This window comes from Vidua chalybeata, chromosome 2 (assembly GCF_026979565.1).
Source record: "Vidua chalybeata isolate OUT-0048 chromosome 2, bVidCha1 merged haplotype, whole genome shotgun sequence".
NCBI classification, from domain to species: domain Eukaryota; kingdom Metazoa; phylum Chordata; class Aves; order Passeriformes; family Viduidae; genus Vidua; species Vidua chalybeata.
This window is the reverse complement of record NC_071531.1, coordinates 89,308,177-89,322,246: the sequence shown is the minus strand read 5'-3', so window position 1 is coordinate 89,322,246 and position 14,070 is coordinate 89,308,177. Positions and strand designations below refer to the sequence as shown.

Sequence of the window (14,070 nt, the reverse complement as noted above, 5' to 3'; positions counted from 1 at the left end):
TTGAAGTGTCTGCTGAGAGATCTTCTGTGTCACTGGTGATGAGCATCACAGACTACCACAAGTGGAACAGTGAGTACTAGAACCATTACTCTGAATAGACTTCTGCTAGGCACTGATGAGAAGACAGAGATAAATCAGGAAGTATTGCAGGAATTCATTGCAGAACCTATCTGCAATTTATTTACAGAATTTATTGCAGGAATTGTTGCAGAAACCCATGCAGTCAAGGTAGGTGTTAGGAAAAATGAGCCTGGGAAAGGGAGCAAACTGGATGTTCTGGCCATAGAAATGAGGTCTACTGAGAAAAAGAAGTGCAGGCTATGTAGGCAGGGATCTTTTGAACACTGCTGGAAATCAACCTTGGGAACATCTCAGGAAATCAAGCACAGAAAATAAATCAAGATGTATGTCCTGATAGGAGAGGATGGATTCTAAAGCTTCTACCTAATCAGTGATGAAAGATTAATTCCACACCAAACTTGCCACTTGCGTGCTTGCAATTGTCATTGCACTTTTGTACTAGTCAACCGCTTCCCTGCTAACTGTGATTTCCTTACCTCATATAACTCACTGCTCAGTCACTTCTATTTCCTTGCACTAGACTTTGTCAGATGCTCCTGACTACAGGAGATCTTTGCTAGTTTTATTGTATGTGTGCATAGGATTGACTAACACATTCAAAACAAACCCAAATTCATGACTGGTTTGAACAATCAACTGCTGTTTCATTTTCCTTAACATTTTAATCTTTAGCCCAAACTGGCAGTAGTTGGCTGTTTTCAGCTGTGGAAGAAAAAAAGGTAGAAAAGGACTGCTAGAGCAGAAAACCCAGGCTCCACTACCAACAACACTCTTTCTGGCAGTGACTCCAAAACTGTGAACTATTTTAAGAGGATTAGCACCACAAAAGAGGAAAGCGTGAAGGAACAATGTGATGCATCTTTTTTAGCCAACAGCAGAAATAGCTTCAGCATTCACTCTGACAAGATAAATGAACAATCAGCTTTTCTAAGACTAGCCAAGAGAACATTAAGATTGTAATATAGCTGAGAGAAAATGTGACTACTTGAACATGTAATTTTTACTGAAGATTATTCCACTCAGTCCTCCTACTCAAAATGAGGACAAGATATACCTGATGATGATATGCATTATTTTGTCTGCACAAATCATACAACTTGTGAACGAGGAGTGAATTTAATGAACATGCTAAAGTGTGCCCAAATAGACAACTTTAGGGCAGAAGGGATAGGTACAGATTGATCAAACCATTATGCCTATTCAGGGAACTGGCAGATAGATCCTGTGGTGTCATACCTTACCTAAAATGGAATAACCACCACAGCAGTATAAACTGAAGTCTGATCAAAGTAGGAATCTGGAGGTCCTGGTGGACTGTGGCAAGGACAGCATGAGCACGGCCACTCCATAAGGATGAATAAGCTGAGGTTGACCACAGGATAGGCAGGGCAGTGCTCTCACCAAAAAGGGTGCAGTTCCAAAGGATTTGGGTAGGGCTGGAGTGGTGGCAGGTCTTCTTGAGAGTCCAAGACAAGGCAAGATAATGAGTCATGTCCAGAATCCAGATAGAAAGTGAAGCCAGAAAGAGTAGAAGACAGAGTAAGAGTAAAGATCTATGCAGGAGAAAGGGTTGGAGACAAGGCTATATATTGCATATCGAGGAAGGACAACTGATGAACCATGATGAGAGGAGACCAGGCTTGGCACAGGCAAACCTACAGCACTGCATGTGCTAAAGTCCCAGGTGAGGGTGTCAGGGCAGTTAAGGCCCAGACATGCACTTTACTTGGCCTGACAGGAGCCAAGCTAAACGTAAGTGAGCAGAACACCACAGTGGTGAGCAAGGCTACCTTTATAGAGACATATTAGGTTGTTTTTACAGGCATGCAGCCAATAGATCAAAAGAACTACTAGTCCTTTTTACTCAGCACTTGTTACATCATGTCTGGAAAACCACATTGCACTCTAGGGCCCGCACTATGAGAAAGAAGTTGACAAATTACAGTGAGTACAGCTGAGGGCAGTCAAGTTGGCGTGGGGGTGGGAGCACCTGTGAAGAAAGGCTGAGGGAATTGCATTCAGTCAGAAAGCATGAAAGGGAACCCAAGAGTTTTCTTCCAGTACCTGAGATTGTCAAGAAAATGCTCCAACAGTCTCTACTGCGGTGCACAGCAGCAGGGTGAGAAGTAACAGACTCATGAGAACATTCTGATTTAAGGGGGAAAAGAGGTCACTGTGACACCTATCAAGCATTGACACAGTTGCCCAGAGAGTTGTGCACTTGCCATTCTTGGAGGTTTCCAAGACCCTGCTGAATAAAGCCCTAAGCAACTTGATCAGAAGGCTGAAGAAACAGAAGGTGTGTGTAGAGACCTCTTGCATTCTCCCAACCTGAAGAATACTATTCTATTGCTATTGCTTTCATGGCTATTCAAGTGTGCTGTTAAACACACAAGGCCACAGGAGAATGAAGGACCTTTGAGCATGCTGAAAAAGTTGTTGAAGAATCTCATTTTGATTACAAGTAGAGAAGTACTCAACTGAAGTAGTCCTTTACTGAACAGAGAATTCTTTAAAATAGGTTTTTTTCATACCTTTCAGGGATTTTTTTTTTTTGACATTTTACCTCTTTGTATACAAACTTCTAAGTCTTTAGCTCTGGTTTCTGCTCTTTAGAGTGACACTTAATGTGCATTGTGCTGCTTGCCCAATAAACACACTCCAGGATTTAAGTGTGTTGTCACACTCTCACTACCTTTGAACTGCTCCATCTCTGACTGTTGTTCAATTTTCTGTATCTTGAGCCCTCCTTTCAGTACAGCCCTGCTGATCTCCCCACATTCTTCAGCTTTGAAGATGAATATTACCCTGAAATGCATGTTCTAGTTCTACCTCCTAGGTAAACCCCAAAATCAATAATTTACATGGTTCTACTGCTACTTTTAAACTTTTCTAGTAATAAGCACTGCCCTCTTCAGCATTGAAAGCTGTCATTTCTTAGGAGAAAAATACTTGCATTTGTCTTTGGAACGGGAAAGATTAATTTCTTGTTGTCATTCGTTTCCTTGATTCCTTCTTCCACTTTGGCTATTACATTGTATCATCTGCATGGAAACATTGTCCATTGACAGATTATGTGAACAGTCTACAAGCACTCAACACTGCTATCAGCCGGCTCAGTTAGCTGATAAATTCCAAACCTCGCATTAATTCAGTGCTTGAGGTCAGCTAATGCCTGCCCAAGGCTGAGAGAACTGTGGCTGGAAACACCTGACTCTGTTAAGGGCAGAGTGGTCCAGTGCGTTCAGGGGAACACAACAGCTGACGGTGCTCAGTGCTCTGCACTGTGAGGGATGTGCTCCAAAGAGGATTTGGCCTGGACCTATGCACTGAACACTCCTTGGCAATTGCAGATCTTCCATTTTGGCTTCATCTGAAGGTATCAAAGCTCCAAGTCTGCTCCAGTGTGCAAACTGAAGTGGAAGGCATCAGATTTGTTTAAAAGGCCAAATCTTTAACCAGAATGAAATGCCAGTGAAGGCATAATCTAAGAATCCTTTTGCTCCTGTGGGTGCACAAGTGCTCTCTTCAGCATATCTTTTAGAGTTGAAATTGTCTTGTGACTCACAACCAATAACATGAAAGGAGCTCCAAATGGATTTACGTGGGAAAAACTGCATTTTAGAACCGTTTTAAACATTGCTGGTTTTTGTTGTTGTTGTTGTTGTTGTTTTTATTGTTGTTGTTTTTTGGTTTTTGGTTTTTTTGTTTGTTTGGTTTGGTTTTTTGTCTGCTGTAAACCAGTTCATTTGTAAAGATGCTGACCACCCTCTCCCCTCCCCACCATTTTGTAAGCTATATTTTATAAACTCAGCTTCTCATCTCACACAGATCTGCAAGCACTGCAATGCACAAGAGACTGCCAGAAACCAGCAGTCTGGTTCTGAGCTCATTGGGACACACAAGGAAGTGCATGTAAATCTCCAGGGAGAATGCCAAGAGGATGGCGCCAGGCTCTTTTCAGTGGTGCCCAGCGAAAGGACGAGAAGCAATGGCCACACTTGAACACAACGAGTTCCACCTCAACATGAGGAAGAACTTCTTTCTATGGAGGGTGGCAGAGCACTGGAACCGGCTGCCCAGGGTGGTTGTGGAGCCTCCCTCTCTGGAAACATTCCAAACCCACCTGGATGCGTTCCTGTGCAACCTGCTCTAGCTGACCCTGGCTTGGCAGGGGGGTTGAACCGGGTGATCTCCAGCGGCCCCTTCCACCCCTAACAAACTGCGGGCCGGCCAAGTGCTGCGACCTGGGCCCGGCGGGGAGCGGCGGCGGCCCCGCCCCGCGGCTCGGGAGGTCCCGCCGCGTGCTGCGGGCCGGGTCCGCCCCGGAGGCCGCCGGGAGGGGCCTGAGGGGCGGGGCGGGGCGGGGCCGGGCGGGCCGGGCCGGGCCGGGCCGGGCCGGGCCGGGCCGGGGCGGGCGGGCGGAGGGAGGTGCGCGGGGCGGGCGCTGTCCCCGCCCGGCGCTCGCGGTGCTGCGGCGGCGCCGCCGCTTCGCTTCCGCGGCGGGGCCGGGCCGGGCCGGGATTGGCCGCGCGGCCGCCTCGCCCCAGAATGCAGCGCATGGCGCGTCATTGAAGAGAGACCATGATGGCGGCGGCGGCCGCGGCGGCGGGGGGCGCCCCCGAGGTGATCGCCCAGCTGGAGAACGCGGCCAAAGTGCTCATGGTGAGGCGGGCGGCGGCACCGCCGCGTCCGGAGCGCCGTCTCGCCTCCGAAGGGGCGCCCGCGCCGGACCTCTCTCTCCTCCCCGCCTCCGTTCCCGCTGCCCTCGCCCCTCGGGCGCGGGGCTCGGGGCGCAGCCCGCCCGGGCGCGCCGCCTCCGCCGCTCCATCCCGCTCCCCTTTCGAGCGGGCTCCTTCCCTCCCTTCCTGTCCCTCCGCCGCCGCGCCGGCTCGTCCCTGTGGCCCCGCAGCTGGGGCCGGCCCCGCCGCGCACGCCGCGCCGCTCCTCCATGTGCCGCCCGCTCCCCGTCGCCCCAGGCAGGCTCTGCCGGCTGCCCTCACCCCGCGCTGACCGCCCCGCCTGCGGGCTGTCCGTCCCCGAGCCCCCGTACCGCCCCCGTCCGCCGCCCAGACCCTCGCCGAAGTTGCCAGTGAGCAACTCTCCCTCCCTCTCTGCCGGGGCCGGGGCCCGGGGCACCTCCAGCGGAGGAACGGCGGGAGGTCGAGCCCGTCCCCAGCTCAGCGGGGACAGCGAGGCACCCTGGGCAGCGTGGAAGCGGCCTCGGGAGTGGCGCGATCCGGTTCCAGAGTTTTCCTTTAAGTGGAGGGGCACCGAGGAGCCAGAGGCTCACGGTGCTGCCGCGTTGAAGCAAAGCCGTTAGTGGTGCTTCGCATTTGATCTGTTTAATTATCAATTAACTGTCCCTGATGTCTGTGTGTTACCTTGTTTTCATAACTACGTCGAAGAGAAAGCCCATATGGGCAAAGATCAGAAATGCGGTGGGGCTGGATGCCAGTAGTGACCATTTGTGTTAAAACATTCTAGATTAGCATCCTTGTAAAAGACTTTTTGAATGAAAAGCTCTGTGTTGGCTGGTATAGTTTACAGGTCTTTATTGCAGATCTTCTGTACATGTCTAGCTGAAAGCCTTCCCCACAGAATTTATCTTACCAAAAAGTGATTCTGACAGAAATAAAGTTTGTAAGGTGTTGCTATTAATGCGATTTCAAAAGAACCAAAGAAATACTAGCAAAGCTTTTCTGGTATCAATAATTACTCAATGGCCAGAGCCTGAACAATTCAGTTTTAATGTCTTGCTGAAGTAGCTCGACTGCAAAGTGAGAGGTGATCAGCTTTACTCATGGGTGTCCCATCAAAATATTCGTGTTACTCCTTGTCAAGTAAAAGTCTGAAAAACACTGTGTTTCCAAGCAGCACAGTAAATATAAGTAGCTTGGCGGCAAGCTCTAGTCCTTTTAGAAAAATACTTCAAAAAGTATGCCACTAGTGATGGGTTTCAAGCTTTGAGCTGCCTTTGATTTGTGCATGCTTTACAAAATGTCTTTGTAGATTGTTAGATATTCTGGTAAGGTCTGCGTATCTCTGTTTTAAAAATAACACAAATGCAGTAATTACTAGGAGAGTTTGACTTAGTAAGGAAAATCAGTAGTAAGTATTACTGTGTAACAGAACAGGGGTGTAGAAGGAAGCTGGTAATTAAGTAGTTTTCAGTATCAAACCAATCGCACGTGCAGTGGCATCTCCAAAGTCTTGCATCTGTGCTTGAAGACTAAATGTAACTTGTTGTGGGCATTGTTTCTCTAGCATAGCCTGCTAGCACAGAGAGGGAAATGCAACTTACTGTGGAGTTGAATTAAGTAAAAGCCTTAATACAATTAAAAGGTGCAGGCCTCTTATGGTAATGTTTGTGCTTCTGTTGAAGAATAGTTGCTGAACTTGCTGATAAAAATACGTCTTGGGTCTGCAAGCACATGGATGGTAGGATCCTTTTTGAATTTCTACCTTCCTCCCTACAGCCTCTGACAGTATGAAAGCGGACTTGTGGTATTTAGCTTTTTCTTCTTTTATTTCTTTTCCATGGCTGATCTTGGAAGTTTCATAGACAGCACTAATGTGAGAAGAGCTAGTTAGATGGCTCTTACTGAGGAAGCTGCATGAAACAGGGATATTCACTAAGGCTATCTGTGAGGGTAAGGACTCAGAAACAAGCTTTAAGCAGGGTAGGCTGTGGAAGAGCTCCTTCTCAGAAATCATCAAGTCTTTGGAGGGATGCAGAAGAGGAGTGCAGCTCAGCAGGTGACATGAGACATGAGACCCTGGAGACTGAAAGAGTTACGAGCTTTGCTCCTGTTCTGTCTTGCTAGCAAGTGTACAAAAATAGGAGCCTAATTGTGTTTCAGAACTGCACCTATACAGTGATGATCTGAATATCATTTAGCCAGAGGGCAGCATTGTTTGGTTAAAGGTCCTCTTAGGGATGAGAGCGGGAAGTTATCTCTCTGTGGCAGATGGGAGGAGTGAACTGATCAAGCAACCTGCTGGGATCACTTAGAAAGGTATTTATGTAAAAATCTGTGGACTTGTGGGGTGAAGAGTGATGAACCTGTTGCTAGCGTTGGAGGTCATGAATCAGCCACCTTGCAGTGGAGCCGTACCTGAAGCAATGGGAAAGGGCAGAGCTGTGAATTGTCTGACAATAGATGGCAGAAGGTTTTAACTGGGCAGGGTGCTGTGAAGGGATTCAGCAAGGTTTTGTTGTGACAGTCTGTCGCAGCTGAGACAGTGGCAATCCTTGCAAAATACGGATGGCTAGGGATGCATCAAAGGTTTTTCAGCATTTCAAAATACAGAGCAGGGAGTGGTGGTGGTTTTCTTGATACTTGCCTTGATTTCAAATTGAAATACTAAGCCTTGAGGAAAATAATGGCATGCTAATAAAAAGACCTGAATGTGTTTAATTAACTTTCCTTGAGGATAAGCATGGATTACTGTGAGCTCTCTAAATCTTTGAGAAGTATTTTCTTAATTTTTTTTCATTGCTCTGGGTTAGTTGACTTTTCATTTGAAAAATTACTTTTTAGATGTCAGATAAAAAATGTCTGAGTCCTGATTGCTAAACTGCTGATCTTTATAGACTTTACAAACCATGGCATGCCATGTTTAAAAACTGGAAATGTTCAATCTTTTCTCTCACCAAGCTCTTCTACAGGTGCATAGAAATGCTTTTCCCTTGTTACCAGTAGTGCCTTTCAACAGGTTCTAGGTAGCTCACATTCAAAAGGCCTAATTTGAGAAAGGATTGGAATTTGGTATAAATTGACAAATTGTTATAAAAGATCAATTGTCATTAGCTGCCAAATATGATTTTGAAGGCTGGTGTTATGACTATTTTCTTTAATATGTGTAAAAGTATTTGAGGTATAAAAATTGAGTATGTAATTCCTTTCTAGTAAAGGTGCATGGTGTTCACCTGAAGATCCCCATTAATGCTTTGCTGTGAAGTTTCTCTGTGTCACAGGCTGGTATCCATGTTTGGCCTATGTGACTTTGGCTTGGTAAAGACCATACACCAACATCTGCATGACCTGATTTAATCTACTCCTCTTCTATTTCCTACTGGCATGGTGTCTCCTGACCATGTATCTCCTATCTATTATGTTCTGTTTAGCTCTGGTGGTAATTAATGCCAAATATAATTAGTACCAGTTAAGCACTGTTTTAATAGCTGTCTTCATGGATTAGAGAAGACATTGGTTGTATTATTAAGGAAAGAAATGTAAATTTCATCCCAGAAGTGAGAGGACGAAGTAGGAAACATGCCTAACACGCCTAGTTATTGCTGAGAGTTTATTAAAGCAGGTTGAAATTTTCTGGCATATGATATTCTCTGACACTTAAATGTAAATTCACAGGTTATTGCTTGTTCATCCCACCTCCCTCCAAAAAGAGGTGCTCTGTTCTTACCTACATCTCTGCTTTCTCCCTTGTGACCCTGTGCAGAAGATATTAATATTGCTGAGATGACATAGGAATTAAACAACAGAATGGATTTCTGTCAGGTTAACAAGATGTATTGGCTATCTGTGCAACCATTTAGGTTGCAGAGCTAGCACAGGGGCACTGAAATTAGATTGTTGGACACATACAGAGCTGCTCTGCCCCTGCTAGTTGTGAGTTGTCAGGTTGGCTCAAGTGTATAATATACCTTCACTGTACAATTTACTTGCTAACTCCAACTCCTGATATTAGAAATGCCAGACTTCACTTAGAGCTGCACACTGGAAAGAGAAGGGGTTACAAGTTTCAGAAGGGAACATTCCAGCTGGAGAGAAGACAAAAAACCATAGTAAGTGTGACTGGTGAAGGCAGTGGAGCAAGCTGTGTAGGGAGGCTGTGGGATCTCCTATCTTTGGAGATATTTAATACTTGACTGAACAAGTCCCTGAACAACCTGATTTAACTTTGAAAGAAGTTATTTTTTGGGCAGGGGCTTGAGTGAAGTAGGTCCAGAGGTCCGTGTTAGGCTATTCTATGTGGCGTGGCTCTTGGAAAGTTCAAAGAACATTTGACCAAAGGCAGCAACTGACAGAAGAAGACACAGTCTTAAGCTGCACCAAGGGAAATATAGGTTGGATATTAGGAAAAAGATTTTTACAGGAAGAGTGATCAAGTACTGGAATTGTCTGCCTGGGAAGGTGGTGGAGTCACCATCCCTGGATGTGGCACTCAGTGCCATGGTTTAGTTGAGGTGTTAGGGCATGGATTGGACTCAGTGATCTTGAAGGTCTCTTCCAACCTCGTGATTCTGTGATTTTGCAGGAGAGTTCCATTCTTTAGAAGTTTGTAAATGTTCTGTTTTGACTGTGGTCTGTTTCAAAGGGTGGATGTTAGGTGTGTGTTGGATTCTCACATCACCACCTTCGCACAGTACCACTTAATTCATGATTTATCCTGCTATTCTGAAGGAGATTTCAGGCTAAAGTTGGGTGGTATGACAGTGGTCCTAGAAATTTCTCTTTCAGATGTTCAAATAAGCTTACAGAATAAGAGCATAAGGGAGCATGTTAGTAGGATCAGATTGTTTATACCATCAACCAAGACAATTTATGTGGTGTCTCTTTTTGACCTACTTTTGTGGAGACCAGGCCTGTTGTGGTAAGTGTATGAAATTGTAAGGAAATAAACCCCCCTGCCTTCTAGCTAGTCCTCAGATATCAGGGTGGGCTGGGTACAGATGGGCTTAATTTCTCATTTATAACCACTTAGGCACTAGAGTCCAGTCACGTTGAATGAGAACTTTCATGGTTGTGGAGTCATGAATAGTCTGTTTTGTTGAAGCAGCAGATTATAAGTTCTTGTTAGATTGCTGATAACTGCACTAGACCTACAAAATATAAGTGCATAGCTCTGTGTGCAAGTGTTCCCAGGTAAGCTCCAATGCAGTCAGAGAAGCAAATCTTACCACAGAGTTGTGCCTGCTTTGGGGAGAGGAGAGGAGCAGGCCCATTGACTTATATGTAGAGTGGGATTGTGTTCTTGTCCTTCCATAGTGAAGGATTTCAAATATCAATTTGTACTTCGTGGACAAAAGGATGAATGACTGCAGTTAAAAATCATTGGCTGCCTGTTGCTGCCGTCATAGTTGAAGGGTGGGGGAACATCTGTTTTCTTATTTTCATATTGGTAGGTGTGGCTTTTAATATATAAACAAGGGGTGAATGAGGGTCTTTGGTTACCTTCAAACTGAGCTACCTATCTTGTGGCTGAAAAAGCACAGAAGTGTGATACTTCAGTGTGCTCCTCCACACGGCTGAGGCAGCAGTGGTGGCCATTTGACCTTCACCAGATCTTTACTCCCATCATTGTCTCCTCAGAGGAACAGATCTAAACCAGGGCTTGTTGTGCACAGTGAAGGGGCAGTGAGGCTGAGGGCTGGCACAGAGACATGGGTGCTTCTGCACTTCACTGAGACAACACAGGGCTCTGGGGTCTCTGCTTCACCCAGGCAACATGCAGTTGTTAAGCCTTGCTCAAGCCCAGGTGCAAGATGAGCAAGTGGCCTAGCTTGTGGTTTCACTGAATCAGCCTCATCAATTCTCCACTATCTCACATCTTGACATAACCAGCCAGCCTTTTCTCCACAAAGGCCATGACAATCCTTATTCCACAAGGAAGTTCAGTTTCTTGTTGCAATATGTCTTCATTGTGAGGCAATTTTTCAGACTGTGAAGCATGGCTCATAGTAAGGGTGAAAGGGAGAGATGGAGTAGCTCTGCTTTTGTTATGGCAGGTTGCCTGTTGGAAAAAATCAGACAAATGAATCATTCCCATGCTGAGAAGATTTGTGAAAGTCCTCCAAGTTGTCACCCATGAAACAAGCAGGATGTGTGCTATATTATGACTTGAATAGAGAAAGCTTCTGCTCAGATGGGTTTTTTCCAGTGGTTGCCTGTAGCTGCTGATTTAGAGAGGTCTGAAAAGTAAGGATGATTCTTTTATTAGTGGACACTTTACATTATTTGCATTAGCAATTTCAAAAGCTTGAGATGTTGTCATTGTTTTTTGCCCACAAATGGGTCCAGTTGCTTTTGGAGTGCTTTTTTTTTTCTTCTTCTAGTTTTTATATATATTATTTAGTCTTTATATATATATATATATATATATACACACATAAAACATGCTTTTCTGAGTGTAATGGGGTTTACAAGTGTTTTTGGAAAAAAATCAATATAGTTATTTGAGTGAAACCTACTGGTTCATAATTTAAGTAATTCTTAAATTATGAGAAATAACTATAAAATGTTCTGATTTTTCTTCTACAGTATCCATTGTGATTTTGTATAATTATCTGATTGCATCCTCCAGCCATCTCTTAGCTAAACTGGAGGGTCTTGTAATTTTTTTTATATGGGATGTTCCCCCATACATCAAATCATCCCAATGTAATTTTTTAGGTTTATGATGCTCTTTTTGAATGAACTGACCAGAATTCTGTGATGTAGGTACTTGAGGATTTTCAATGGTTGTAAACTTTTTATATTCTTCTGTATTCCTTTCCTAATAGTACTTGACATTGTACTTTTCTTTTTTGCTTCAGAGCAGCAAGGTGATGTTTTCAGAGAACCATACCCAGGCTGTCCAGATAATTTTTTGGAACAGTACTAAGTAACTTAACAGTCCATTGTATATATGTATAGTTTTTTTCTTCTTTTGCTTAAGAGCTGGTATGGTTGGTGCATTTTACAAGCACACAGTTCAGATTACTGCCTAGGAGATAAGTGTGCATGCAGTGTGCACCATGCTAGTGAAACTCATACCTGGGAGCCAAGAACAAATGTGCATGGAGCTTATCTGTACTAAAGTGAGGAGTTGAGATTAGAGAAGTGAGAACTGATAGAGATTCTGATATCTTTGAAAAGTAAACATTGTGTTTGATGAAATTAAAATCTAGTGAAATGGGATTATGCATGCTTAGAGTTTATTTCCCCTGACTGTTTCACAGAGGGAGTGTTTGTCTTTTTGAATCAATATGTTTCACACCCGTTTGACATGTCACCATTGCATTGGCATATCTCTATATTTTGTTCTGAGTAATCGATGTAAATACTGTGTGCTTGCTTCTGCATTCATCTGCTGGGGAGCTTCATTAGTCCATAACTCCATCTGGATTATTCTTCTTCAGGCACTACCTACGGTTGTTTTCCCTTTAACCTGCTTCCTAAGAGTCTTATCATTGTTATGCTAATCTGTGTTCATTAGTTAATTAACAGCTTTCCCTATGGAGAGGTGGAAGAAATCCTCTTGATTATTAAGTTGAGCTGATCCTGTCACAAGCAGATAAGTAAAATACTCCTTTTCATCAGTTTCTGACAGTGTTTTGATTCTAAAAAGTCTGTCTGAATTAGGTGTACATAAGATCTCTGCAATTTTGGTGTGTAGTGGGGTGTATGAGTGGCATAAACCCACATATGTGCTGGGAGATGTGGCATACAAGGGAAGATGTCAGATCTGAGCTGTAGGAGACATTGGTCCTTTGGACTTTGAAGTCCAAAACATCTTGTTGAACAGGGAGTACTTGTTAAGATAGGGATTTTAGGGAATGAAGGAAAATTGACAAGAGGATATACTTTAAATAGTCCCTCTTCTTCCTGTTCCCCATCTTCCTAAAAAGGAAAACCCCAAACTTTCCTACTTCAGAAATGTAACAATGACTGGCTGCTGTACAGTGCTGTCTTTGGCTCTGCCAAAATGTAGGATAATAGTACACCCACCTGAGTGGTTGTGTAGTGAGCTAGATTGGGTAGTGAACTCAGGCAGAAAAGTGTCTTTAATTAAAATAATTATCACTGTGTTGCATTAGAGACAATTCTTCTGTCTTGACTGAGATGAGAGAGCTTGCCTATGCTCCTGGAAGAAATTTGGTCAAATTATGTTGTTAAACCACTTAGGAAGTAGCATGTACAATTCTTTCTCTTTAAATCAAGACTGATTTTTTTTTTTAGTAGAAAATACATTAAAAAGTTATTTAAGATAATGTAGGAGCAAGTGAATAATGGTTTTTGCTTTTGTTACTTTGTAAACCTGATCAGTTGGCTTACTGGTGCCTACCAAATTCTAAATTTACAGAACTACAAAAGTGAATATGAAGAAAGGCTAAATGTATATAATGATTTGTGCCGAAATTGTGAATTTCACTCTTTGTTGTCATTCAGGCCAGCTGTGTTATGTGCAGCTGTGCAAAATGCTAGAGGCACAGCTTGGTAATGTTGGAAATATGCCTTATGCCAGGGTCTCTTGAAGGCTTTGTATAATTAATCTCTGGCTGTGAAATCAGTGAAGTGCAGAAAGGTGTTTTGCCATGGAATTTTAGAGTTTATGATGGCAGTATCTGGGATTTCAAAAGCCTTGGCTAAGGTGAAGAACATCTGCAGTCTCAGGCTTGTAGGTGTGACATAGGCTATATTTTCACAGGAGCCTAAACCAGCCTAACACCGAGTGGCAGAGAAAAAATATCACTTGTCTTTTTGCTGGATTGATTATCTGCTAGGTTAGTGAGTTGGACTGGTTGTCAGAAGGACTTGCCTGTTGCCAGAGCTAGCACAGGATAATAATGTATGTCTAGGAGCAGAGAGGAATTAACATGGCTGGAAGGAATGGAAGATCTCGAAGCACCACAGCCTTGGAGTTCTGGAGAGACAGCCCCTCTTCATTACTGTCAACTTAGACTAGGATCTTGTTGTAATGATGAAAAATAATAATACCAGCATCCTTCACAAATGTGTTTTGAAATCTGTTCATTTGAAGAGCTGCAGAAAAGCTACATGGTATTGCATTGGAGTGAGTGGTATGTTCCTCAACTTTGTATTTCAAGTTTTTTGGAAATGCGTAATCTGATCGTTTTTAAGACACAAGGAAGCGATTGAGCCATGTTCTATCTCTTCTTCAGGCTGTTTTGGAAGGACCTTTAATTTTACTCTTTCACATCACAAGTAAATATCCTGGCTGCATAGGTTTTTGCTCCAACAA

General features: G+C 43.9%; 1 protein-coding gene across 2 annotated transcripts in view; it reads left to right on the top strand.

Annotated features, from left to right (window-relative positions):
- The first annotated feature begins 4,596 nt into the window (after positions 1-4,596).
- Positions 4,597-14,070, top strand: part of XPO4 (exportin 4) — a 73,504-nt gene continuing 64,030 nt past the window's right edge. For both annotated transcript variants that reach the window (XM_053936388.1, XM_053936389.1), the window contains exon 1: positions 4,597-4,746. In XM_053936388.1, coding sequence (XP_053792363.1) covers positions 4,666-4,746 — 81 coding nt within the window. In that variant the 5' untranslated portion in view covers positions 4,597-4,665. The remainder of the gene's footprint in view (positions 4,747-14,070) is intronic.